This window comes from Dryobates pubescens, chromosome 3 (genome assembly GCF_014839835.1).
Source record: "Dryobates pubescens isolate bDryPub1 chromosome 3, bDryPub1.pri, whole genome shotgun sequence".
In the NCBI taxonomy this organism is placed as follows: Eukaryota; Metazoa; Chordata; class Aves; order Piciformes; family Picidae; genus Dryobates; species Dryobates pubescens.
Window position 1 is genome coordinate 49,056,869 of NC_071614.1, and position 27,749 is coordinate 49,084,617.

General features: G+C 41.4%; 1 protein-coding gene across 1 annotated transcript in view; it reads left to right on the forward strand.

Annotated features, from left to right (window-relative positions):
- The window catches only part of PCSK2 (proprotein convertase subtilisin/kexin type 2), a 122,211-nt gene that overhangs the window by 37,183 nt on the left and 57,279 nt on the right, over positions 1-27,749 (forward strand). The window contains exons 3-5 of the mRNA XM_054180118.1: positions 21,271-21,384; positions 24,275-24,383; positions 26,686-26,723. Coding sequence (XP_054036093.1) covers positions 21,271-21,384; positions 24,275-24,383; positions 26,686-26,723 — 261 coding nt within the window. The remainder of the gene's footprint in view (positions 1-21,270; positions 21,385-24,274; positions 24,384-26,685; positions 26,724-27,749) is intronic.

Below are 27,749 nucleotides of genomic sequence, written 5' to 3' on the forward strand. Positions count from 1 at the left end.
CTGGTCAATACTACAATGGTTTGAAAGGAAAGGCTCTGCTTTCCCTCCCCCACTGAGAAAGAGACCACGGCTAAACCCAGTCGGAGAAATGAGATTATATTTTACAAGGAAACAGATTCTATGTAACACAACAAACACAGGTATTTTACAATATATATAGGAATATACAGCAAATGAACTCAACCAGAAACCAGACCCCCCACAGAGGGGGCTTCCCCCTGTGCCCCCTTCACCCCCCTACCTCCCTTCTCCCCCAAAGAGGTAGAAGATGAGAAGAAAGGGGAGTTAGTACAGCAAGCGGAGGCCTATGCACAGGGAGTTAGTTCTTATCTTTTGGCAAGAAGCCCAGAAGCAGATCCAGCCGAAAGGGACAGCGAAGAAAGGAAGACTGCGAGAAAGTTCCCAGCTCCCCTGGGTCCAATCTGACCTCCCACAATCCTTGGCCAATGAAATTCGTTTAGAATACCAAAATATTTTACAAACATTTAGCCAGTGTGCCCCTTTCTTAAAGGCACAGCCTCAAACGGCCACAACTGGGTAGAATAAAACATTGTGAAGAGACTAAGAAATTCCGTAACATCAGTATGGTACGTATTTTTCCCCATCAGTTGTGTAGTATCAGTTCTACACCATCATAAATAGACTCTGGTCAATACTACAATTTTACTTATATAAAACTACAGTTGAATGGCCACATTGCTGTGAAGACACAGCTCTGTGTTCTGTATTGATAGCCATGTACTGGCTGAGTGCTGAAAAGAAATACGAGGCAACAAAACTGGTGAATGGTGTGCAGAACAAGTCTAATGAGGAGTGGCTGAAGGAAACGGGGTTGTTCAGTTTGGAGAAGCATAGGCTTATGGGAGACCTCATTGCTCTCTACGACTGAGAGAAGGTTGGAGTGAGGTAGGGATTGGTCTCTTCTCCCTAGTATCAGGTGATAGAACGTGAAGAAATTGGCTGAAATTGTGCCAGGGAATGTTTAGACTGGATATTAGGAAAAATGCTTCACCACCTAAAGAGTGGTCAGGCATTGAAACAGGCTGCCCATGGAGGTGGTGGAGTCACCATCTCTGGAGGTGTTCAAGAAATGAGTGGACATGGCACTTCAGGACATGATTTAATGGCTGTGGTGGTCTTTGAGTGAAGGTTGGACTCTATGACCTTAGAGGTCTTTTCCAATGGGAACAATTCTATGATTCTATTATGTGTAGAGATTTAGTATTTCATCAATTTAAACAATCTATCTCCATTTAATTTTATCTTTATTGGCTCCAAGCATTACTCTTTTATCTGTAGGAGTAGACATTAAAGTATCCATGAACCTTGCAAATGTGAACTCTTCTCAGAAGAACCAGAACTGCCAGATATAATGATTATTTTTATACTACTTGGTCTCACAGCAGTATCACTAAACTGATTACTGCTGGGCTCTTGGTTATGTAACATTGCAGTGCTTTACTCAACATTAATAGCTGGTTCTTTTCTTCCTCACCACATGCTCTCTCCTATTCCATTTCTTTGGAGGAAGTCTGGATGCACTGGTTTTATCCTCATCAAGAAACTGAAAAATAAAATAAGCCACTGGGGCAAGGAGGTGCCCTGTGTTTTGTCTTGAAGTCTGAAGCTGGGTGACTGATTACATTTGTTCCCATCTAACTTGGCTTTATCATCTGGCAAATATGCTAAACTCAGTACTGAGCCCATCTTCTGGTTTAGGCTACTGGTTTGCCTGGCACTCAGCCAGCCTTCCCCTGCAGAGCTGCTGGACCATTTATCTCTTTCATCCTACCTGTGGTTCTACCAGTCAGGGCTATTATGCCCAGAAGCATTTTCTCCTGGCAAAACAAGTTACTGGCAGCCTCCTCTGTTCTTTGGAAAAGCCACATTCTAGTCAGTGTCTGCAGTGTCTTTAAAAATCTGAGATACCTTTTGTAAACCTTATAGGTACCACAATAACTGTTGGGTTTTTTCCAATTCAGAACAAACTTGACTCTTCTGGTAGTTGCCTGTTTCACACATTTTATGGATCCGATACCATAGGGCAACAAGCAATCTCTGGCAGAGTTGGGACAAAAATGCTGATTCTCCTAGGCCAGGAGATACTGGCATCATTGAACAGTATTTGCTCTATTTTCCTTTCACAACTGTGGTGCTCTCCTGGGAAAATGTTCATTGGACTCCATTTTATTTATTTTGGAACACGAGCTTTTCTTGGAATAAATCCCTTGATTCCTATAGAAAGACGATTTGTTTGGACTATTTGTTTTCTGAAAAGAGGAAGGAAAGCCTCCGTGTTAAACTCCTATTTCCTTATTTGCAGATCTAACCATATTGGTATCTCAGTCTCAAGGGTCTTTCCCCAAGTTGTGCAGTGCATGCCATAATACAAGGCTTATGAAAAATCTTCCATCAGACAATCAGTTAACTAAAAAGATTATCTTTCTAAAGAAAAGAGCTCACCACATATTTACAGGACTTTAACCAATTTGATTTCCAATAATGCAATCACAGAGTAACAGAAACTACATTTCCATATTTGAAATGATGAATCAAGGCAAAGGTATCTTATTGGACCAAATGAATTTATTTAGCAAAAAGCAAAACCAAACAAAAACAACAAACAAACAACAACAACAAAAAACCCACAAATGAAATCAAACCCAAAAATCCAATAAGGCTTAATTTTCTTTCAACATTTCTGGTTGAACCCCTGTAAGGTATTTCTTTTTTTTTTTCTTGATTGTTTTTGACTGTTTTCTGCAGTCTCATCATTTCTTGCCAAGTGAAATCCTCTTTCCAAGTAGCCATAAGTCTGTTTCCAGTTTGTACAATGTGATAAGCATGTTTCATGCAAGCAAAAATAGCCGGTGGAAGATAGCCTCGGAAACAAGCACCTAACTATGAGCCAGGATTAGAGCCTTCTGCTCACAGGAACGATGCTCATTTCTCTGCTCCTAATTGACTCTAAATGGCTAAGGACAAACTTAAAGGCCACTTTGAGGGCTAGAGCTTCTCATAGTCCTGCAAACATCTCTCTCTCTCTGGTGCCAGTTAACTCTATCAAGCCTCCACTGGCTCTGTGGTCCAGAGCCATTTTGAAAAACAAGCAACATGTCTTGGCACAACCGACTGTTTCTGTCACTAATTCACTTAACAATGGCAATTTGCTGACCATCAGCATCCAAAAGGGTTGGGGGTTTTTTAAGCCCTGTTTGGATGTTAGTTTAGGAAGCTGTTGTTATTCAAAACTGCCTGAAGAGTTTATGACACAAAATCCAGGGGAGCTCAACTCCTTTGCCTTTTCTAAAAATCTCTGAGGAGGCTGAGATTTCCCTCAGGCAGAGCTAGTTGGTGGCTTCTTAAACCCTGTTCTCCTGCAGCCCTCCAGAGGAAGCTTTTTTTGACTCATAGGCTCATTCAATGACAACTAATAAAACAGCCCAGTAGTTAACTTGAGACAAGACAGAAGATGAGGTTGGGTTGAGTTGTTGGGTTGAGTTGTTGGGTTGTTTAGGTATTTAGGTCCAGGAAGCTAAATGAAGATAAACCTGGAGAAGGGGAAGTATGTGATTTGGCTTGGTTAGTTATCCCTAAGAAAGAGAACTTCTTCTGCAGCGAGCAACTTGCCATAGAAAAAAAATAAAATAAATAAATTCATTTTTAGAATTGCCATATTCAGCCTCAGTAGGATCTGGAGATTAATTTTGAAATGTTTTCACTTTCATATGTCAGTGAAGATTGGAATAAGGTCTGAGTATATGAAAGAAGTGCAAATTGCGGATTGCGATGGGAAGGTATGAAAAAGGAAGCTGCTTTTAGGAGTGTGAGTTAAACTGACATCTGATGGTGTCCTAACCATTCACTGTGGTATACTGAACATTTTGCACAGAGAAAGAAAGTATTTCTGTTGGGACAGCTGTTTACATGAGAATGTTGTTTGTCAGTAAAATCTAGCCATCATGGTCTTCTTATTAGCACTGTACTTGAAGTGTGTGCAAGGTGAATTGTCTGCCTGGCTTGCAAATAGTGAATAATTCAGTCTAAGCCATAGCCAAATAAATCTCCCCAAACATTTTCTGTCTGCCTACAAAAGAGATGACAGTCAGTTTTCTATTGAAATGATCTGTCTGTCCATCTGCAATTAATTTGTGATCTTTTACAGTATATAATGAAATAAACTTTATCTGTAGGTTTCAAATGTGGATTATGTGCACTTCATAAATGCTGGAAATAGAGGGTCTTTATGTTTTCCAAAAGGTTTTACAGCAAAGCAGAGCAACAATAATAGCAGATTTCAGATGTCTAATCTACTGTAGTGAAAGGGAAAAGAAAAGAGGTTGGATGACAGCCATTTATGGTCTTTACAGCACCTGGGCAATAAGAAAACTGAGATGAGAGCAGTGGGGGGAAAATAAAAATGAAGAGATTAGCACAGATCCTCTGAAGCCCAAAAGACTTAAACAAAGGATGGTAACCTTAAACTGTAATTACTGTTGTCATTTGGTGTTTCCACATGCATGATCTGGAGGCTCAGGGGAAATTACTGCACTAGAGGCTGTTTAAGCATAAAGAAATAACAGAATTGTATGGAGGCATTTGTCCCTGGGTATAATCCAGTGCTAGCAGTCTTGTCTCTGCTCCTGTCCTTGCTTCCCAATGGCTCATTCCTGCTTTTCCCAGGGTGGTGCTACCTCATCCTGGGCAACAGCAGCAGCAGATGGAGAAAACACATTTAGGTCTCTAGTTAATAGGAGTGAGAGATCTTTGTGCTCAGGAGTAACCTAAGTCGCATTTTTCATCTGCTGTTTTGTTCTTCAACTAAATTTTTTCATGACCTGTGCACAAGTTATTTGACTGGACATGCTGCAGTATATGTATTTAAAATCTATAGGTACACTGTTTCCTAGAAGGTAAAATCAAACACCTCCATGCCTTTGCATTTTTAAATGGAAAGCAGCAGAGAGTCAGGGAATTGTGTGTCTTTGTGCTTCTTTAGATCTACTTTACTGACCCCAAAATGTGTGCTGATGTGCTGGGGAAGGTATGGTGTCTCTGGGAGAGGTATCTGATTTCTGGGCAGTTAGGGTCATGCAGCTGTTGCATGACTTTTATTATAGTATTTGCTATTGGAAATTGCAGCTCTCCTGAGTCTCTGCAGATAGGAAGCTGATGTTTAGCTGCTTTCAGATCTGCCCAAACTACTAGGAGCATCAGTGGAACACAGTATCACAGTATCACTAACACCAGGACAAGGCATCTTCTTGGCTCTAATCCCAAACTGCAGCACTGTCTCCAGGCTGAGGTTCTGACTTCAAGTGCATTACCCTTAGAATTAGATGTGGAATGAAATGTTAAGTAGTTTTTGTCCCCTTTATGAGGTGATTTGAAACCTCTTTTAATATGTTTTGCCTGATTGAAAACCAGCTATAGACCCACACTGACTAGACAAACTGGTGATATGATGACAGACATGGTGAATTATTAACTTGAGATTTATGTGGCTTTTTTGTCAAGTCCTGAGTTAAATTCAGAGGGGACATATGAGATGGGAACAGGAGAGATCTTTTCTCAGTTCTACTTTTATTTTTTATTGTGACTGTTGACAACGGGAAAAGTATTTTGGGGGCTTGTTTCTTTTGTTTTATTTTGGCTGATTGTGTTTGTTTTGGGTTGGTTTTGTTTGTTTTGTTTTCCTTTTCAGCCATACTTTCTGTAAGGACCTCAGATAATACTGGTCAGCACAGTAGCTATTCAGGACTCTGTTTTCATAACAGATCTCAAGGAAAAACAAACAAAATAGACCTCATTCCTGACAAAACTGTGACCTCAGTTACATGCTTGTGTAAGATAGGAGGAGCTCATGTTTTCTTCCTCTTCAAATGCTGCCTGACTTGAATTACAATAAAGGGAAGAAAATTTTCCCTGAACAGTTTTCATCACCAGTAGGCACCTGTGAAGGAATCACAGAATACGTCTGTAGCTTACCAGGGGGTCATTGTGATCCAGACGGTATCTGGCTGAAATGTGAGGGAAGAGAAGCATTTGAAGGAAAACCACATGCCTCAGGTAAGGATCATGCTGCAAGTGTTTCCTTGCAATTGGTCACAGCTCCAAGATGGAACTGGCAGAGAAAAAACACCTGTGAATTATCACTTACAATATGAGGTCTCTAGGTCAAGTCTATGTGACATTGCTGCTTGAAGAGCCTGAACATATGAATTCATAGAATCATAGAGTGGTAGGGGTTGGAAGGAACCTCTGAAGGTTGTCATGTCTAACCCCCCTGCCCAAGCAGGGTAACTTGGAGCAGATCATACAGGAATGCAATCAGATGGGCCTTGAAAGTCTTCAGAGAAGGACACTCCACAGTCTCTCTGCGCAGCCTGTTCCAGTGCTCCCTCACAGTAAAGAAGTTTTTCCTCATGTTGAGGTGGAACTTCTGTTTCCCATTTTTTTATCCATTGTCCTTTGTCCTATCAGAGGACACCATTGAAAAGAGACTGGCACCTTATTCTCAACACCCATCCTTCAGATATTTAAAAACATTAATAAGATGTCTTCTCTTTTTCAGACTAAACAGCCTCAGGTTTCTCAGCCTCTCCTCACCAGACAGATGTTCCAGTCCCTTAAACATCCTCATAGCTCTCTGTTGGACATTCTGTAATATATCCCTGTCCCGCTTGAACTGGGAAGCCCTCACCAGGGCAGAGTAGAGGGGGAGGCAATATAATTGCACTAAAAAAATTAGTTTCCAGCTACAATTTTTCCCTGACATCATTTGCAATTCATGATATGGGTATCATGATATGAAATGAAGGAATAACTTAAACTGTGTTGACCCATCCTGAAAAGGACGTGAAGAACAACATGAGGCTCTAATCACTAGAAGATGGTCCTTTTTCAGGGACCTCAGGGGTTCTTTTCTATCTTTTGCTCCAGTTTTTCCATCTTTGCAGAGTACTGGCGTTACCCTCAGCCTCACAAAATGACATTTTGAGCCAAGACTTTGGCGGTTTCCTACGTTATGTAATTCTGCCACATCTTTGGCAGTGCTTTGTTGTTCATCATTTGCTTTTTGTGGTGATCGTTTATAGGTACAGCTCACCTCTTTAAAGGAAAGATCCAGAACAAAGGACATCATCTCTGATGTCATTGTGTTGTCAGCATCTTGCCAAGTCCATAATTCTGTCATTTAGCACTGAATATTTTACACTTTTTTGCAGACTGCAGTGGCCCAAAATACATGGGACTCTATATCCCAATCTAGGCATCTGTTCAAGCTGCTGTACAGTCAGTCTTTTTGCTGTAGATAGTTTATTTCCCCAAATGTGACAGTTTAGGCTCCCTTTTGCTGTGCTGTGAAGTATTAGTAGCCTTAAAGCACTCCTTCAGTGTTTGTCATATCACAGGTTGATGCTGTCTTTTGGGAAATACCAAGAGTCCCTAAATGTATGTGCGGCAGGCACTGTTAGTATTATTCAGAGATTATCACTTTCTATACCAGAGAACTGCAGTCTCACAAGGGAAGCTTTTCCATTAAATTTTTGTTCTGTGGAAACCATACCATGAATTGGTTCTCGAAGTTTGGACACAAAGAGTGATTTCCATAGAATTTACATGCATCGCTGCTGATTGCCTGCTGGATGAAGCCTGAGCAAATGATTTATTCCATGATATGCTAAACATTTGTCTCAATGGAAATAAACCAGCAAGAGGGAGAAGTATATAAATGAGGACAGCAATTTACAGGAGTGTATGGGAATCTTCAGTGATAAGCAAAAACATATTTAGGGTTTAGTCTTTTGCGGTCCCTTGGGCTACAGCCTGCTTTCAGTAAGCTTGAATAGAGAGGTCCTTATTAATGCAAGTTACATGTATGTGCTCTGGGAGGAAAAGATACACCAAAGTCTAATTATTTTATGCTAATGACTGAACTGAAAAGATAGTCCCTCTTTCCTTTGCAGCACTATGATCATTTCATCACTTCATTGAAACCAGCCTGCGCTCTGACCCTGTGAGGAAAAGGGAAAATTCTGGCACCAAAATGCATTCTATTGCATATGGAACTCCAACTAATAATGACGTTTGTAGTCTTTGGGAACCACTCTCTAGGCAATGGATACATGGAAAGACTTGTAAGAATTCTGAACCAGTTGGAGGCCCTGATCCCTTGAAATCAAGGCAGAAACCTCTGTTTCAAGGATTTTTGAAAACAATTATAATTGTGCAGATGTGCTTTGGAGAGAATCTTGGCCAGCAGCCAGCAGGACAAGCTGCTGAAGGTCGTGAGCAGGGATGTAGAAAGCCTCTCTGCTAAGGGAATTGTTGACAAAAAGAGAATGCATAAAGAATATTCAGGCCACCGTTCTGTGCTTTCTACTGCCCTGAAAAGCTAAGGAGGGTTTCAGCTGGGACAAACTCTGAATGTCTCAGTTTCACTTGGTTTTCCTTCCCTGTTAATCCTATGTGCTCTGTTATGCTGGGACCAGCTCTGTGCCCCAATGTGGTGTCTCTTCCCTGCTTTCTTGAGCCCACCACTGCTCTGTGTTGGATCCCCTGCCTACAGTATCATCCTAGATGTGGTCCATTTGTCAAATTACTTCCTGTCAAGACATGAGCTGTAAACTTTGCCTGGGGAATGTGGGTTCAATACACTCCTCAGTGCTGGCACTGGGCAGTTTGTGTGCTCAGGAGCAGAAGGGTGGTTTTCTGCCACTTGATGGCAGACAGATTCTGGGATGAGGTGAGAAAAGTACCCTGATGTTAGGTATCCCATCCATGGCTGTGCTCTCTGTGGTGGTGCCAGGCACCAGCAAACTGCTCTGCAGGCTCCAAAGCAGAAATTGGAGGAGAGAACTTGAAGATTAAAAGAAAAGATTCTGGTGTATAGTTTGTCTTTAAAGGGTCATGGTCAGTCCTTTGAAAGTCTCAAATTAAAACCTGATTTGGGCAAAGGCCAGAACAATAGGGCAGTGGCTGTTTCTTTCCTTTATGCAAGCCAAGCTCTTATTTCCCGGCTTTTCCTACCTTCCCTCTTGGTACAGGAATTGTTCTCTAGAAATGGTTCTGTTTTGATGCTTCCTCTGTGGCAGATGGCTTGTCCCTGGCAGCTATACCCTGCGAACTCGATGGTGTAGAGCAGTGAGACATAAACCTCTGCTGATTTTATTAATGTGCTTTGTGATGGGGATCTATAAACCTCTGAATCTAGGAGCCAGAGAAATGCAATTGCAACCTTTATGGTGTACAAATCATCAGTTACTTCCTACTGGGCTGGGAAAAGCATGCATGGGAACAAGCTCCCTTGTCTCTTCTGTCTAGTGTATTTATGGTAATAGAATAAAGAAGTAGCTGTGCTATAAACAACTACTCTGCTGTTGGGTGCAGGAGCAGATACGTGAATGTGAGCAGCAGCATAATTGCAAATTTTCCTTTGTCGCAAGATTGGCTTCTGTTTTGTGTCTGGCTTCTAGTTAGGAAATTTCCTGAGAGAAGACATTGTACAGCCCCTGTATTTCCCACGAGGCAGTGCTTTAGGAAGATCAGTGGTTTACAATTCTGTATCTTATCCCCACTGAGATGTGAACCTTGAAGTTTAAGTATTACAGGTTTGAATTATTAGAATACGTATAGACTTTTTGGCAGCTGTTGCTATATCAGTCCAGGCAGGGAGCTTTGTAGAAAATAGGCTTTGTTTTTTTATTAAAGCTAAATGGGCTTTCTGCAGATGTCATTACCACCTGGCTGGGGAGGTGTTGACAGCCGTGGGCAGTGATCAGTGCTAGCAACTTGCCTGCGTGGTGCAGTGGGGACCTGAGTCAGAACAGGGACTGCAGGAGCTGCTGCCAGGAGAGTAAGTGGCCCTCTGTGACAGACTCCTCTGTCTGTGTAGAGGTGCTCCTTCTCACCTTAACTGAAACAAATGGCTCATTTGGAGGACTTCTCCAAATTCAAATTGCATCATTTGCTCACACAGCAGAAGAAACAGAAAATTTGTTTTGAGCAATGTTGGTGCAGAGGAGGTTACAAAAGATTCTGGCAACAATTTTGTAAGTGTTTCATTACCACTGGATGGGTTTGAGCCCATCTGTTTGGAAGGGCCATAAGTGGCAGAGGAAGATGAAGTAACTTTTACTGTAAGCCCCACTGCATGAGACAAATCCAAAACACCTCCCACCACTGTTGCCATGACCGGAGGCTATACTTGGGGGACAACTAGATAAATGTGTTTGGATTTTATGGCCTAGAAGGTGATTAAGAAAGGATTACACATGGAAAGCAAAATATATCAGACAAAGGACGTGGCAGCATGCAGCTCTTCCACGAGTGTGATGTTATCACACACGTGAAGGAGAACTTCTTTACTGTAAGGGTGACAGAGCACTGGAACAGGCTACCCAGAGACATTGTGGAGTCTCCTTCTCTGGAGACTTTCAAGACCTATCTGGATGTACTCCTGTGTGACCTGCCCTAGGAGATCCTGCTTTGGCAGGGGGCTTGGACTCAATCTCTGGAAGTTCCTTCCAATCACTATCGTTCTCTGATTCTTTGAGTCTATGGCATGTTTACTGTTAACATCAGAAGGGGCTAAGCCATGCAGGTAATTCCATGAGAGAAAATATATTATGGTTTTGGTTTTTCGAGGCAAATGCTGAGATATTAGATGAAATTTGAGTAAGAGAATAAAATGAAAGTATGATGAGTTCTTGCACAGGTCAGAAGCCAGCTTTTAATCACTTTGGAGAGACTAGGAGGTTTATTTTCAGCACATGCTGTAGACTTACTTTAAGGTCTCTTCCTCTTCTGACTCAGTATCCGTAAATGATGCATACCTACACAACCATATTGCTAGGCACTTCCAGTCTGTCCATAGGGACTGCACTTAAATGTAACATCTGTAAGACAAATTGGCTTCTTTAGAAAAATGCATGAAGTTAGAGGTAGAGCTGCTGCAAATGATGCCTTATGACTGGAAATGTGTTTGAGCATTAGCATAAATATTCACACATTTACAGAAGTCTCTTCTGCATCAGAGTGAGTCAAGGGTATACTTCAACAAAGAGAACAATTTTACCTGTTGAGTTTTCCCATGCAAATGAACTTGAACAGATTTTTCTCCAAGTGGAATTTTTCTCACAGTCCCTGCTTCTTTGGAGACTTGCATCATGAAATAAATCCACAGAGCTGGAGGAATAGTTAGCCTGTGAGCACTCCTGTTCTCTTGGGATGTATTAGATATTCATCACTTGCATGGAAGCAACGACTGTTCTAATGGATCTTTAAAAATAAGGTTATATAAGCTGCTGCACCTCTCTCCTTGTAGGATCAGTGAGCTGTTGTGCAGCAGGAGGAAAGTCCTTTGCTGTAATACTGCCCAGGAATACGAGGGAAGGTCTAAAGTTATAAATGAACAAATGACAACAAAAAGGGAATTATTAAATGAGAAGAGTCACCATGATGTGTGCACCTCTCTTCTTTGTGCTGCACAGAGATATCCAAAAGCTGGTTTCAATCACAGAGTCTTAAAGATGAACAGGGCCTGATTCTTACCTAACTAAAACCGTTTTATAGCACAGAGAGACTGCAAACAGACCTGCTGCGGTTATCACCTCAAAGGTTGGTCTTTGCAGTAAGTGAAACTCACTCTGTGAAAGGGCTTTTACTGCTGAGGAGGAAGACAAAGCAAGGTTGTTTAATTGTAATCATGATGTTTTTATGTCATCTGCACAGGGATGTAAGAGTAGGGAAAACTGTGACTTGCAGCAACTAATTTTGCAGCTAAGGAGGAAGAATCTGCACTCAATAGTTCCCTACTTGCATGCATCCCAATTTTCTTTGCTGTCACCAGGCATACTGCTGCTTCCATCTGCGCTGGGAGGAGGCTATTCTGATGGATTTGGAGAGGCAGATGATTTCTGTGGCCCAAAGTATCTTGTGGACAGCAAAATGCAAATTTACTCACAAGCTGCTGATTAAGTGTCTCTGTGGTTTGCAGTCTCTCCAGATCCTCTGGAGAAACTAATGCATGCAGGTACAGCCCATCTCTGGAGAATTGATTTCCTACAGGGTTCTTTGATTTTATACCTGAAGTGACTGTCCTGCTGTCTTGCAATAAGACACTGTTTGAAATATGAGTTATTTTGACTGTCCCTGTCATTATATACGACAATGTTGGCTGCTCTGTGTAGAATAAAAAGCAACTTTCAATTTCTTTGTTCTTGATATTGCAGGAATGGTCCTGCTCTCCTGTTGGCTTGTCTAAGCAGTAAAGAAAAATTAAAATTGGAAATGAGAATGGAGTTCCTAGAATAGCCAGCACCTGTGGTAATATAGATACCAATGTTGCCCTCATGCCAAATGGAGGAGGGAGCAGAAGTGTGAAGCGCTTTTGCTGGTTCTTGAGGCAGTGTGCTGCCTTCAAGATATCCAGGGCCTTTTCTCTGTCTCAGTCTTTCCGCTTAATAAATTCTATCCCAGAGTAAAAAAAACCTTTGTCATAGAAGGCATGAGCCTGTGACATTTGGTTTACCCAGTTGGCATTTTCCATTGCAGACTGTCCATGCTTAGCATTCATTTTACATTGCAGCATAAACAACTTGCTTGCATTTCAAAGTAGAAGCTAGAGGAGCACTATTGATTGCTCAGCTGAGATAGCTGGATATGATCTGCAGCCTCTTGTACACATTGATTCCTTGTCTCTTTACTCACTGCTTCCTGAATGTCACTGAACTGTGAGAGGCCTACTAAATGGACAAAAATATTGATTTCTTTTTCCCTTCTTTTATTTTTTTTTTAAGCTTCTTATTTACCAAGCACTGAACTAATATCAGGAAAACAAAAGGTCACAAAATAAAGCAGAAGCAGGTCTGTTTTGGTTTGGTTTGGTTTTTTGTTTGTTTTGTTTTGAAATATGAACTTGGTTAAAACATTGTTCTTTAACTCATGCTTCCATCAAGAAAGGTTAATTGCCAGAGTGGAACCTTTGAGCTCAAGCTTCATATTTTATTGTTGTCTGATTGATGCTGAGCTTCTGGGGCAGCTTCCTAAATCGCTGTACCTTTGGTGTTGTGGTTTTCAGTTTGGGTTTGGTGTTGTTGGGTTGGGGATTTTTTGTTGTTGGTTTGTTGGGTTTTTGTTTGTTTGTGGTGGGGTTTTTTTTGGTGGGGTTGGTTTGTTTGTTTGTTTTTGTTTTGTGCAGAGATGTAAGAGAGCAGCTTCAACTATGCCAGGATTTGCTGTGCAAGGCAACGAGTAACTTTCTTTTGTCAGAGTTTAATGGTGCAGTATTTTGTCTCTGTTTTGTTCTGCTATGAGTGGAACACTTTGGAGTATCATGTCCAGAGGGAGAAGGGTAAAAAGTGGCTGGAGCCAAGTAAAACAGAGAAGACATTCTAAGAGGGATGACTGGAGATAGAATTAGTGTCCAGAAGTTCTAGCATTTGCTGATGGTCTGTGGAAACTCAGCAGCTTTAGGACAGGCAAGTGGGGCTGGTTAGAGAAAGTACAAAATTAGCATTGGTGCACAACATCTAACTGAATGTAGTAAGTGAAAAAAGCGCAGATCTTTGATGTCCAATGACAATGTTTCAACTTGTAACAAGAAAATAACAGCAAGGTAGTGGGACGGCTACAAGAAGAATGAAAAATGAAGGTAATTTAAGTTAGATATGATTTTTCCTAGGTATCAGGGCAATTCTCAAGTTGTCTATGCTTCTCATTATAGACATACTCTGGTGAGACCCCACCTGAAGTACTGCTTCCAGTGCTGGAGCCCCTATTACAAGAAAGATATGGACATGCTGGAATGTGTCCAGAGAAGGGGCACGAGGATGAGCAGAGGGCTGGAGCACCTCTTCTGTAAGGACAGGCTGAGAGAGCTGGGGCTATTCTGTCTGGAGAAGAGAAGGCTCCAAGGAGACCTTATTGTGGCCTTCCAGTATTTTAAAGGGGCCTACAAGAAAGCTGGGGAAGAACTTCTTAGGGTGTCAGGTAGTGATAGGACTAGGGGGAATGGAGTAAAAATAGATTCAGATTGGATGTTAGGAAGAAGATCTTTGCCATGAGGGTAGTGAGACACTGGAACAGGTTGCCCAGGTGGTAGAAGCCTCATCCCTGGAGATTTTTTAGGCCAGGCTGGATGTGGCTCTGAGCAACCTGATCTAGTGTGAGGTGTCCCTGCCCATGGCAGGGGGGTTAGAACTAGATGATCTTTGAGGTCCCTTCCAACCCTGGCAATTCTGTGATTCTATATCCATTCAAAATGCATAAAACAAGAGTAATACAAGTATTTGGATGGAAAGAGATACAGTTTTACTGTCATGATATCTTCTACATTGAGGAAAAAATATGTTTTTTCTCTGTCTTTTGCTTAGAAACTACAGGGAATGTTGTGCTGATAACCCCTGAAGTTTCAAAGGACATACCTCAACAGCTGCTGCATTTTTGCTGTAGTGGTTCTGACTGTGCCTACCAAGGATTGGCAGGATTGCTTGGGGAAAGAGTCACTGTACAGAAAACTCTCCAGGCAGGGAGTGATGAATACAGGTAGAACAGACACTTGGAGATTCTGTTATGAGCAATACACCAGAGACACCTAAGGTTAACAACATAGACGTGTTGCTATGCATAGAGAGTGCCATAAGAAACTTTGGAAATTCTTAGCCTGCTTGAGAGGAGCCATCATAATTTGATTAAAAAGATATTAGATAGTCAGTGACAGTCACAAGATCCCTGACATTCCTCCTTGTTCTTCCTGGTCCTTGAGACAAGCTCAGAAAGTCTGAAACCAAGCAGATTTATCCAGCTGTGTCAAAGACAAAAGGTATCCATTTTCTGCATTGCTATGGCTGGATGGAGTCTAGCAGTTTCACCACCCCAGGTTATCAGCAGCAGAAATGAGCGGTCCCCATTGCCATTTAAAAGTGTTTTATTTAGCTTCATCTAACTTAAGTTCAAGTAGGTTTGGATGCTCTTTCACTGGTGAGGAGGGTTAATGTTATTCCTTTGATTTTTGTAGTGAAGAATCATGCAAAACTTGGTTGCTTTGGGATTTGAACAAAAATGTAGAAGAATGTAAGATAGTTGCTCCTCTCTGCCACCTCCAGAACTGTCATAGGCTGAGTTCTAGTCTGCTGCTACTCATACCATCCTGCTTTATGCCAGCTTCAAAATGATGGTACTGGCTGGAGCAAGGTACTATAGGGCTTGAAGTTCATCTGGTAACATGGGAGGCTTACTGTTCTAGTTGCTGCTTCTGGATTCCAGGTTTTGGGTGTTGGCTCCTTCCCGCAGGGATGGCGGTGAGATGAGTGGCAGTGGGGTAGCACTGGTTTGCTTTATGCTGGTGAGATCTTTCTGCAAATAGGCTAAGCCAAGGTAATCATGTATTGTATTATTAATCAGCTAAGGTTATTGTGCATTTATGTTACCTCATTTATTCAGTAAACTCTTCTTATCCCTTTCTCTCAACTCTGAGTTTTCCCTCATTTCTGTGTTGGGGGTTAACCATTGGGTTTGCTTTAAACCATTACAAGCGCTCACCAACAAGAGGTTCTTGGACAATACAGGTAATGAGTTTGTACTCTGTAGACAGGACTGGTCTTTCCCTAATAGGTCTCTTTTATGTTACACAGATGAAGTGGCTAGTAAAATTAAATGTCTTTGTGTTTACTTAGAAATCAGAGGTGAAAAGGACATAGTCACTCTCTAATTCTGTCTAGGCATTAGGAGCAGAGGGGTCATCATTTGTGGGTAACACTGCAAAAAGCTGCTGGAAGTTCATGATATGCTATTCTCATTACTTTTTGAAGACAGTTGGGTGTGCAGGTCACTCAGGCTCACTTGAAGTTTTCTGCCTCTGTCTTTTGCTGCCACCATGTTTCTTTAGATCTCAGAATTCAATGACAGCAGCAGTCAGGACAGCTTTCTGCTTTCTGAAGGTGGTTTGTTTGGTGTGTGTTCCAAACAACCTTCATGGGAGGCTGATCTTCAGTACAATTCATAGGGCCTAAGTCCAACCACCAGCCTTTCTACTACAAGAGTATAGGCTATCAGTTTCCAGCTTCTTACTTCCAGACCTGTGTTGCCCCTGAGGCTTTAGAGAAAAAGAACCACTACTGCCTTCAGTTGATATCTCACTGCTATGTTTTGTGTAAAAAGCTATGTTATCAGCGGGGATTGCCGTTTGCCTCTGGAATTTGACCTGAATTCTCCGGTTCTAGAGTTCTTGAGGTTGGGGTTGTGTGTACTGTTCCACCTTTGTGCACTGCTGGTATAATTTAGTTTATTTGTCATTTCTGCTCAGTATAACAGAGTTAATTAACTGCAGGAGCTCACTAGTACAATTAACCCTGTCTGATCAAAACAAGGAGCCGATTATCTTGGCATTCACAAGAGCACAGAGCACAGTTGAAGTGCTGTGGTTTCTGGTCCTCCTGGAGCAGTATTGCAGTCAATTGATTATTTTGTTAATTTGCTCTGCATCAGTATCCTGCTGGTTAATTATCATCCAAGTGACTTTCTGCACCACGCATAAGTACAAGTATATTAAAAATCAATACCCAAACCATTTTTTCCTTGTAAAGATCTTCTCATCCATGGGCTACCTTCTTTGGTGTGTGACCTTCATTTGGATTACAAACTAGCTAGTAACTTTGACACATTTTAATAACATGCTAATAAAGTAGGTGCTCAGATTTTGCTCTCTGCTTAATGCTGTATCCTAACAAAAAGGAAATGAATGAAGTAAGAATGAAGTAAGCAATAGGCTGTTATTGTTGCTAAAGAAGTCTAATTTTAAGTAAGTAAAATTGATGCTCTTTTAGTAGGAAAATCTTCTTCTGTCACAAGGCTCTAATGAGTACCATGCCTCACAGGCTCAAACAATGTAGAGATGCTATTATCAGAAGCCTGAGTCTTATGGACACTGTTTTTCCGGCATCAGTTGAAGAAACAAGTATTTTAAAGTATGGTGTGAGATTGCCTTTTGGCTTGGACTGAGGGCTGAATTCCATGTCTGAACTCCATGCAAGTATGTGGGATAATGGCTGCTAGAAGATCAGAATGTGCTCCAGTAACTTTCTACCATTGCACATGCAATGTGTGTATTTTTGAAACACTTTGGGACATGGTTTAGTGGACATGGTGGTGTTGGGTCAGCTATCTGCAGCCCTCAGAGGGCACTTTTCTACTCAAATCATTGGATTTGCATCATCCTGTTCCACCTCAGTTTTGGGCCCCTTGCCATGAGAAAAGTATTGAGGTGCTGGAGCAGGTCCAGATAAGGACAGCAAAGCTGGTGAAGGAACCAGAGAACAAGCTTTTGAGGAGTGTCTGAGGGAACTATAACTGTTTAGCTTGGACAAGAAGAGACTGAGGAGAGGAGATCTCCTTGTTCACTACAACTACGTGAGAGGAGGTCATAGTGATGTGGGTGGTCATCTTTTCTCTGTAGTAACAAGTGACAGGCCAAGAGGAGACAGCTTCAAGTTGTGCCAGGGGAGGTTTAGATTGGATGTTAGAAAAATGTCTTTACTGCAAGAGTGGTTAGGCCTTGGAACAGACTGCCCAGGGAGGTGGTGGAGTTGCTGTCCTTGGAGGTATTAAAAAACCATGTAGACATGGCACTTCAGGACATGGCTTACTGGGCATGATGGTGTTATGCTGATGGTTCAGCTTGATTATCTTAGAGGTCTTTTCCAACCAAAATTATTCTATGATTTTGAGTTTGTTCTGTTAGTGAGTGGTTCTGGAATATCTGAGTGTTACCTCATCTTGGGATCATTGCTTTCTAGACTCTTTTTCAAGAGGAGACATGCAGGTTCTTACCTTGTGCTGGCTAAGATTATTTAAAAAGGCAACCATATCAGGCAATTTATGGCTTATGTAAGTGAGAAGGCGCCAAGGCCTTCTCCAAACATTGCAAATCATTTTATGATAGGAATTTTGGATCTTTTCTAGATGCAGTTGTGTGAGCTACTGTCATTTGTGAGTATGAAGTAAAGACTTCTTGGTTCTGTGGGAAAAAGAGGTTTCAGAATTGCTGAGACTTAGGTACATATGTATGCCTTTTCTCCATGTGAAACATTCAGAAGACATCCTACAGAGAGGTTTTACTTTAGGGAAGGTTATACCTCCTTGAGGGGTACATTGCCTTGTCTCTGGAAATTATAATGTAATAGAATACAACAATAAATTGTATTTTATGGTGAAGATGGAACAAATCACACAAATAAGATGATCCTGAGGAGGGAAACCAGCCTGTTCTATTCCTGCAAATTGCTCCCCTGCTTCCTACAGGTCTTCTTAAGGAAAAGCCAGGGCTCTGCAGCGTTGCTTTTTAACTAGCAGAAATCCTTTTTTGACTAAATGCTAATTCAGTGGCTTAATGAAGCAGGTCCTGCAGAGCCAGCAAACTTGCGTGGGAGCACAAACACACGAAATCTTTTTCTCTGGCATCCCTGTAAGCGAGGGTTGGCTTCTGTTCATAATTCTTTTCTGTGGTGACAGCTCAGGGTTTGCAGTTGCAAGTGGAGAGGCAGGGGTGGTAACAGAGAAAGGCATAATGACAGGTGTTGCTCTGTTGTCTCCATGGCATCACTGAGCCTTATCTTAGAGGAATCAAACGGTGTGCTTGTACCTTTCTTAACTCTGTACAGATACCTGGTGCCACACCTAGTGTAGGACCTACTTATTTACTGTCCCCCTTCCAGCTTATTTTGTATTAGTTGGTTTTGGATTTTTATTTTCAATCTATTCTTCTTTTAATGAACCTGCAGCAGTACTGGAGATGCGTGTAAATGAAAGCACCGTTTGAACGTTTATCACTTGGTATGTTTAGTTAAGGAGTTAGAATTCATACAAGTAGATTTCTAGAAACATTCAGTGCTGCCTTTTCAAGGCATGATGCTCCATCCTGCTTACTGTGAACTGGTGTTAGGTGTTCAGGGTTAAAATGAAGCAATATAGCTGTAAGGAAAATAGCTTTCAGCCCCCATCACTTAGAGTTTTGTCTCAGCCGCAGGCACCTCGCTGAGCATTTCCTTTTGAGGTTTCTGTTTAATTAGCAGAGACAGAAGGACACCTCCAAGAATGACTCAACTGACCTGAGATTTGATTTAGCCTTTGGATGAATTTCTTCCCTGTTGGTTTTGACTGACAATATGCAAAGGCTTAATCAAAAATTCCCAAGTCACACACATAGAGGTGGTTTTCTGAGTCATTAATTATTCTATGATTCTAATGATTCTGTGATTCTACTCGCCCTTTTTTTCAAGAAAATGTCTGTTGAAATGTTAGTGATCTTGCTGCCTTCTTGCTGCGTCTAAAAGTGTCCTCAGTTTATGGTTTTGAGCATTTACTTGAGAAGGCTAGGATTTTTTATATATATGTATATATATTTAATTAAATGCTGGGAATCTTCATGCTCTCTTGGTTCCAAGTGTTAGATTAAAGAGTACAAAGAGTCTGACAAACTTGACAGCACTTCTGCAAGGTCTGGGAACATGTTAGCACATACTGTAATGTAATTGCAGGGATTCAATGGTCTCCTTTCAGAGTGCTCTTTTACATGGGTACAAATAAGATGATTATAATGTGACATTTTTAGTTCCTGAGTGTCTTAACTTTTCTTATTTTCCTCAGTACTGAAATGGTTGTGTGGATTTGTTGTTCAAAAACAAAAGGCTCTTTAAAAATCTCTGGCTAGTTGTGTTTCATAACCAGCATTTTCATATCTCGCACTTCAGCCAACGTGTATAGTTAGTTCAGTGGCTTTTTTTTCCCCATTTTAATTTTTGTTGACAGTGTGTTCATTTATCACTTCTTTTGAGGATAATCCCTGAAAATAAACCATTTTACAAGACATACTCTTAAGAACCTCAGGAGGTTTATGAAAGTATGTAACAACAGATCTATGGGGGTAGTTTTTTTGGCTTTGTGTTTTGGGGTTATTTTTTCCCTCCCAGCAAATTTCTTTGGCAGGAAGGGCCATCTAAATACTCTGAAAATGCCCTGGAGAAAAATCTGAAAACGTGCAAGTGTGGTTGAGATCCAGCATCCTCATTCTACCAGCTGCCTACAGCTTGAAACAGTGACATATTGTAAAGCATTCACCTAATTTTAGCTTCTAATAACAGCATTTGGATTTTGGTGGGAATGAAAAAGTGTGGCAGCAAGATTCAGGATGATCACATAGAATCACAGAAACATTCAGGTTGGAAAAGATCCTCAGGATCACCAAGTCCGACCGATAACCCTACTCTACAAGGTTCATCCCTAAACCATTACCGCAAGCACCACATCCCCATGACCTTTAAACACATCCAGGGTTGGTGACTCAACCACCTCCCTGGTCTGTACAGTCCAATGCCTGACCACTCTTGCTGTGAGACCAGCACCAGCCTCTCCACAATGTCTTGTCAGGTAGCTGTAGGGAGCCACGAGGCATCCCCTCAGCCTCATCTTTTTCAAACTAAGCAGCCCCAGCTCTTTCAGTTGCTCTTCATAAGATTTATTCTCCAGGCCCTTACCCAGCTTCCTTGCCCTCCTCTTGCACTGGCTCCAGCACCTCCACATCTCTCCTATATTGAAGTGCCCAAAACTGGACACAGTGCTCAAGGTGTGGCCTCACCAGAGCTGAGTACAAGGGGACAATCACTTCCCTACTCTGCTGGACACAGTGTTTCTAATCCAGGCCAGGATGGCACTGGCTTTTTTGGCCACCTGGGCACACTGCTTGCTCATATTCAGTTCTTGTCGATTAGAACCCCCAGGTCCCTTTCTGTCAGAGAGCTTTCCAGCCACACTTCCCCAGGCCTGTAGCATTGCTTGGGGTTGTTGTGACCCAAGTGCAGGACCTGGCATTTGGCCTTGTTGAAGCTCATCCCATTAATGTTGGCCCATTAATCCAATCCATCCAAGTCCCTCTGTAATGCTCCCTACCCTCATGCAGATCAACGTGATGATGCCCTGGGTAGAGGACTCCTTCTGATGCAGATTGTTGGGTAGCTAGAACATGCTGAAGCTGTAGCTTCCCTCCAGATAGGACACTTCTGGGTGTCTCTCCCCCATATAACCAAGTCCTGGAGCTTTCCACCTCTTAGCAAATTTTGACTGAAATCAATCACTGGTTTAGGAGTTGTGAAGTGAATGCACAGACACAAATCACGTGATTTCAAAATCCTTATTTCTCATGACAACACAGCTAAAAAGTCTTTGCCTGTGTGGTTAAGAATGTTGAGTTAAAGATGTGAAAATTAACATTTGCAGGTCAGGAAAGCTGTGCAACAGGAAGGCTTCAGCAGGAGGAAACGAGGATACAGGGACATCAATGACATTGACATCAATATGAATGATCCTTTATTTATGAAGCAGTGGTACCTGGTAAGTTGTTAAAGAAAATCATAGTAATCATGACTAAATAATTGGCATCCAGGCATCCAGATATGTCTCAAGAACTTGGGAATGGATCCAAGGCATGGTCCTGTTGTTTTTAACTGTACCTTTTTTATGCTGGGAAGATCCAGCACATTTCAAGAGCTAAATTTCATTTCAGTCTATAGAGAGATCTTTAGAAGGCTTGAAAGTGAACGGCATTGGTGTCCTGTGGGCATTCCTGGTGTGCTGATGTGAACCCTAAAAGTGAATATGAATCATGCCTTTGAGCTGTTGCCAGGTGAAATGTTGTAACAGAATTATAACAAAAAATTCTAGTGTATTGGCTAGAAAAAAAAAAGGAAGAGGTTTTTATTTTCTTACAGAAATGTGACTTTTAATTGATTTTCCTCTGTCAAAAGCAGAACAGCTGAAAAGAGATGGATTTTGGCTTAAGCTAATGGCTAAATGAATATTTTGCTAAATGGTTTAATTTTTTAATGTGTCATGATTTATAGCAAGAAGTCTTTAGGCATAAAAGCAAATTTCATTTCTTTTTTATATATAGAACTAACCAAAGTGATATTTTTCTGTTAAAATCCTGATAAAAGTTATTTTGATCAGGTTTAGTGTTGCAACCTCTCTGATAAAACTCTTAGTAAACACATTGCTGCCTTGTTAACTTCAGAAGGGTCCTTTTGCTTTAGATTGGTGCTTCTTATTCTATTTCCTTATCTCTTCCTTATGTTTCATGAATCCATCCAATAGAGCTTTTTGGTTTTCCCCCGAGATAAGAGTTTTCAGATGAGTGAGGGCACCATTAGCATGGATGGGACATCGTCCTTGATGAGAGGATAAACTAAAGTGTGAATGAATTCACATCTTTTTGATACTCCAGTCAAAATGTTGCACTGATAAAAATAACATTTTTACAAATCTGTAATTCTTTTAGATTAGAATCATAGAGTCAACCAGGTTGGTAAAGCCCTCAGAGATCACCAAGTCCAACCTATTACCTAATACCTAACACCTCAGGACAACTAAACCATGGCTCCAAGGGCCACGTCCAGTCCTTTTTTGAACACCTTCAGGGACAGGGACTCCACTACTTCCCTGGGCAGCACATTCCAATGGCAAATTACTCTTTCTGTGAAGAACTTTCTCCTCACCTTGAGCCTAAACTTCCTCTGGTGCAGCTTGAGACTGTGTCCTCTTGTTCTGCCACTGCCTGGAAGAAGAGACCATCCTCTACCTGTCTACAACCTCCTTTCAGGTAGTTGTAGAGAGAAGTAAGGTTTCTCCTGAGCCTCCTCTTCTTCAGGCTAAACAACCCCACCTCCCTCATCCTCTCCTTATAGGGCTTGTGCTCGAGGCCTCTCACCAGCTTCGTTGCCCTTCTCTGGACACATTCAAGTGTCTCAATGTCCTTCTTAAATTGAGGAGCCCAGAAATGGACACAGTTCTCAAGGTGTGGCTTAACCAGTGCTGAGTACAGGGGCAGAACGGCTTCCCTGCTTCTGCTGGCCACACTACTCCTGATGCAGACCAGGATGCCATTGGCCTTCTTGGCCACCTGGGCACACTGCTGGCCCATGTTCAGCCAGCTGTCAACCACTACCCCCAGGTCCCTTTCTGCCTGGCTGCTCTCCAGCCACTCTCACCCCAGCCTAAGTACAATAAGGTATATAAAGTACACTAAACTGTGGTCTGAAATTAGATGCCTGGCACAAAACTGATGATTTCCCCATCTGAAACAGCAAAAGCTGTGTTGTTTTTCTCTTGGGCATGAGAAAATGTGAGGTTTGTGAACATGAGTAACACCTGAAGATGCAGGGGGTAGCCTGTACTGCTGAACCAGAGAATCGCACACATGAGGTTGGAAAGGACTCTCAAAGTTCATCTAGAGAACTTTCCTGCTTAAAGAAGGGCTAACTTGATTATCAAAGAAGTTGTTTCTGTTACTAAACTTGGTGCTCATAAATTTCATTAGATCCCTGATTTCAAGAAATAAGCATTTCCTACTCATATTGGTCTACCTTGCTTTCTGGATTGACCCACTGCCTGGGCATGCTGAAAAGTCCTTTTTTTGGGGTGGGGGGAGAAGGTCCAAATGGTTTGTGTTGATTAAAAGCTAAATCACTGGTTTGATTAAAATGAACAATTAACAATTGTTAGTAACAAATTGATTAAACACTAAATGTTGATGTGATTAAAATTTTATAAACTACAAAGTGAATTTAATGGAACACAAATAGAAATGGGTAGATTCAGATTGGATGTTAGGAAGAAGTTCTTCCCCATGAGAGTGGTGAGACACTGGCACAGGTTGCCCAGGGAGGTGGTAGAAGCCTCATCCCTGCAGGTTTTTAAGACCAGGCTGGATTTGGCTCTAAGAAATCTGATGTAGTGTGAAGTGTCCCTGCCCATGGCAGGGGGGGTGGAACTAGATGATCCTTGAGGTCCCTTCCAACCCTAATGATTCTATGATTCTGTAATTTACCCCTGGTTGGTTTTTTTGTTGTTTGGTTTTAGCTGGGATTTCTGGTTGGTTGTTTTGTTGTGTTGTTGTTTTGTTGTTTTTTTTCTTGGGGGGTGGGAGTGTTTGCAGGGGACTGGTTTGTTTTATTTGTTTTGGGGAGTTTTGTTTGGTGGGTTGGGGTTGGTGGTGGGTTTTGTTGTTGGTTGGTTTTGTGGTTTGTTGTGTTCTGTTTTTTCTTCTTAACTTCTAGTGCATTATTGCATTAGATATGATCATGTACAGATGCCCACTCCAAAGCAAATGACATCTATTTTTAAATGGATCCAAAGATATGTGCAGAAACATAAAGCAAAATTCAGTGGCAGTAGAAATGTCTGTCAAAAAAAACCAACCCACTATTCTCTTTTTTCTCACTGATAGATTAACACTGGTCAAGCAGATGGGACTCCTGGACTTGACCTTAATGTAGCTGAAGCATGGGAGCTGGGATACACAGGAAAGGGAGTAACCATAGGAATTATGGATGACGGTAAGTGAAGACTGACTCCTCATTTAGCATTTGTAAGTAGCTTTTGCCATGTAATCAAAGTGTAAAAAAATATACATTTAAAAGTAATAATGGATTGCTCATAGTGGTGAGACTTGGCATCCACAAAGGCTTTGAGATCTTCAGGGAAAATGTTCTGAAGAGTTCACTAGGGATATCCAAGCACTAAAAGTAGTTTGCATTCGGATATTTTCCAGCGTACACTGTAATGGCCATTAAGTCAAAGGAAAGACTCCCTTTAACTTCTCTAGGCTCTGACTGGGGGATATAATTGCTGTGCAAAAAGTACTTAAGGAAACATTTTCTGGGTTACATTATTCTGAAAATCATACTTGACAGCTGAAATAATTAAGCACTTTCATGCTGAATGCCAATAAAGACCTGCATATTAAATATATTACTAATTTGAGGCTAAGTTTAGGGAAGATGAAGGGAAAAGGTACAGTTGAAGTCACAGCTGTTCTACTCATGGGTTCCTTGCTGAAGTGCAGTCTCTCAACACTTTACTTTGGACTGCATTTTGAATGGTTTCCTTTTATGATGACTGAATAATATTCAAAGTAAATAACTAAATTTTCTGGATCCAGAGATGCTTTATAGAGTCAACTGAGATCTGTCCTCATGTATTTCTGTTCCTTATCTGCTTGCTTACAAGGTTTTCATGGAAGTAATAAAAAGCAGACTCAGACATCACTGTATTGATGAGAGAGCAATGTCACATGAAAGGTGCTCTCTCACATGATGGCATGAGAAATCACAATTTCACTGATTCCACAAAGGCAGGAGCTTTCAAAATGGGTAGGCATTACTGTGATGGGAATGATGACAAACTGTTTGAGCCTCATATCAAACAAATCAGTTGGCCCATCAGATACAGCTTTTAGAGGAGTAATTTGCCTTATATTCACTTCCAGTAACTCTGGAAAAGAGCACTTGAAGAACACAATTCTTCATTGAGAGTCCTGCTGTCCATCCACAGTTTGGATGACTCAGTTCCTCCCAGGACACCTCTTCATGCAAATCTAATACTAAGGACCCAACATAGTGGGAACTAATTGTTTCACCAAACTAACCACATTATACAACTGAGTACGTGGTAGAGTGGTGGTTGCAGACATGGGGCAGAGTAATGGTCAAAATGCAATGTGAAATTGGGAGCCATTTCTTTGTATGATTTAAATGAATACAGAATAGATCTGAGGATAGATCTGTTGTTTCTGTTGTGCCATCCACTGTGATCTGTTTATCTGTAGAAAGATACCATGCATTAGAATGAGTATATTCTGCACACTCCCTCATTATTACCTTTAGCAAACGACCAAGGTGCAGAGCCTCTGCTCAGATGTTTGTTAAAAGGGTCGAATCCAACATTAAAGGTTCTTTCATACACATAATCCAAAATATTTGCCATATTCTAGCTAATTTTCTTTCTACTTTGCAATTTTCAGTGGTTAAAAATGCTTTCTTGTTTTAAGTACTGTACTGATCCAGGGCTTACTGATCTTGTTAGTTTGGGTATGCTTTGAGATGATAGAATTTGTATAAAGGTGAAAGATTTGTTTAAATCACAGTTTAAAGTAAAACAGGTCAATACATTTTGGTGTTGAGCTCACCTTTTCAATTGACACCTGGATTTTGACAGAAATGATTGAAAACTCCTTTCTGGAACTGGATCAGAAATGGTACAGCAGTTTAGAAGTCCACATTTAAAAAACCTGGAATCTTACTTCAACCAGCTGTGGTTGTTTTCCTGAGGTTGCAGAGGACTCTTGTTTTGCTGTGTGGGATACAAAGATGACTAGGGAACTAGAACATCTGCCTTATGACAAAAGACTGAAAGAATTGGGTTTTTTTAATTCTGGAAAAGAGAAGACTGAGGTGGATCTCATAAATGCTTATATATACTTAAAGGGTGGATGTCAGGAGGACAGAACCAGTCTTTTGTCAGTGGCACCTACTGACAGGACAAGAGGTAAGGGGCACAAACTTGACCATAGGAAGTTCTATCTGAACATGAGGAGAAACTTCTTTATTTTAAGGATGATAGCGCAGTGGAGCAGGCTGCCCAGAGAGATGGTGGAGTCTATATCTCTGGAGATACTCAAAACCCACCTGGATGTGCTCTCATGTGACCTTCTTTAGGTGAACCTGCCTTGGCAGTGGAGTTGGACTCGAAGATCCCCAGAGCTCCCTTCCAACCCCTACCATTCTGTGACTCTGTGATGAGAAAATATTTTTTGAAACTCTTAACATTTGGTTTCTGTTCTCTCCTGTCTTATTACAGGAATTGATTATCTGCACCCTGATCTTGCATCAAATTATGTAAGTACACACTGACCTTTTCTGTAAAATGAGAATTTTCTTATTGTTATAGTCCCTCTGCTATAAAATTTTAAATAGTGAGTAGAATAACAGTGCAGCTGAGCTGCTGATCTTACAGATGATGCATCTTACATTGAAAGAAGCAGACTAAAAATGGGACTGCCTATGGGAGGAATGGAAAGGTGATAAAACTGTGTGTGGAGGACTGACGGTGCTGCCTCACATTAACTAAGCTGCAGCTTGCAATATTGGATTTAGGACAGAAATGAGTAACTTGGGAATTGGCTCTAAATCCTGCTATTTAGATGCAGAATGTGCCTGTCACTCAGAGGGCAATGGAGCTGTGGGCTGTGGCAAGGCATGTATTAGCCTTTGAAACCCCCAGGAATAGCTTAATTCCTTTGTAACAGGTGATTTGATCCAGTGCCTCAAGGCATGTGCAGTGCACATTGTGTATTCTCAGCACACACTGTGTCAATTGGTTGAGCTTCAAGCCACCTATAGGCTTTTAGACCTTTGGACTAGAGGGATTTTATCTTTCCTCATTCTCCCAAGCTCTCCTTAGGCCCCTGATTACACCACCACTCCTATCTCCAGGTGTCTATCAGGGTGTCCAGCACCCATGGACTGTAGATTAGGTTGCCTTTGTGGTATGCTGCTGTAACACTCTGCTTGTGGCAGTCTAGTGGACAGTGAACATCAAGTAGCTGTGTCTCCTTACTGGGTTGCAGTGTCTCTGCTTTGAGGTCTTCCCATTCTCCTGCAGTGATTGGCTTCCTGAGGGAAGCCCAGGCTTTTTCAGCTGAGCAATGTGGTTTAGTTTGCAATTTCAATTAAATGAAAAGAACACCACAGGCAACTGGACATTTTGGTAAAACCATGAGCCATTCACATAGAACAACTTCAGAAACATAGATCATATAATTGTTTCAGTTGGAAAAGACCTCTAAGGTCACCAAGTCCAATTGTCAACCTAACACCACCATGGCCATTAAACCATGTCCTGAAGTGCCATGTCTACACATG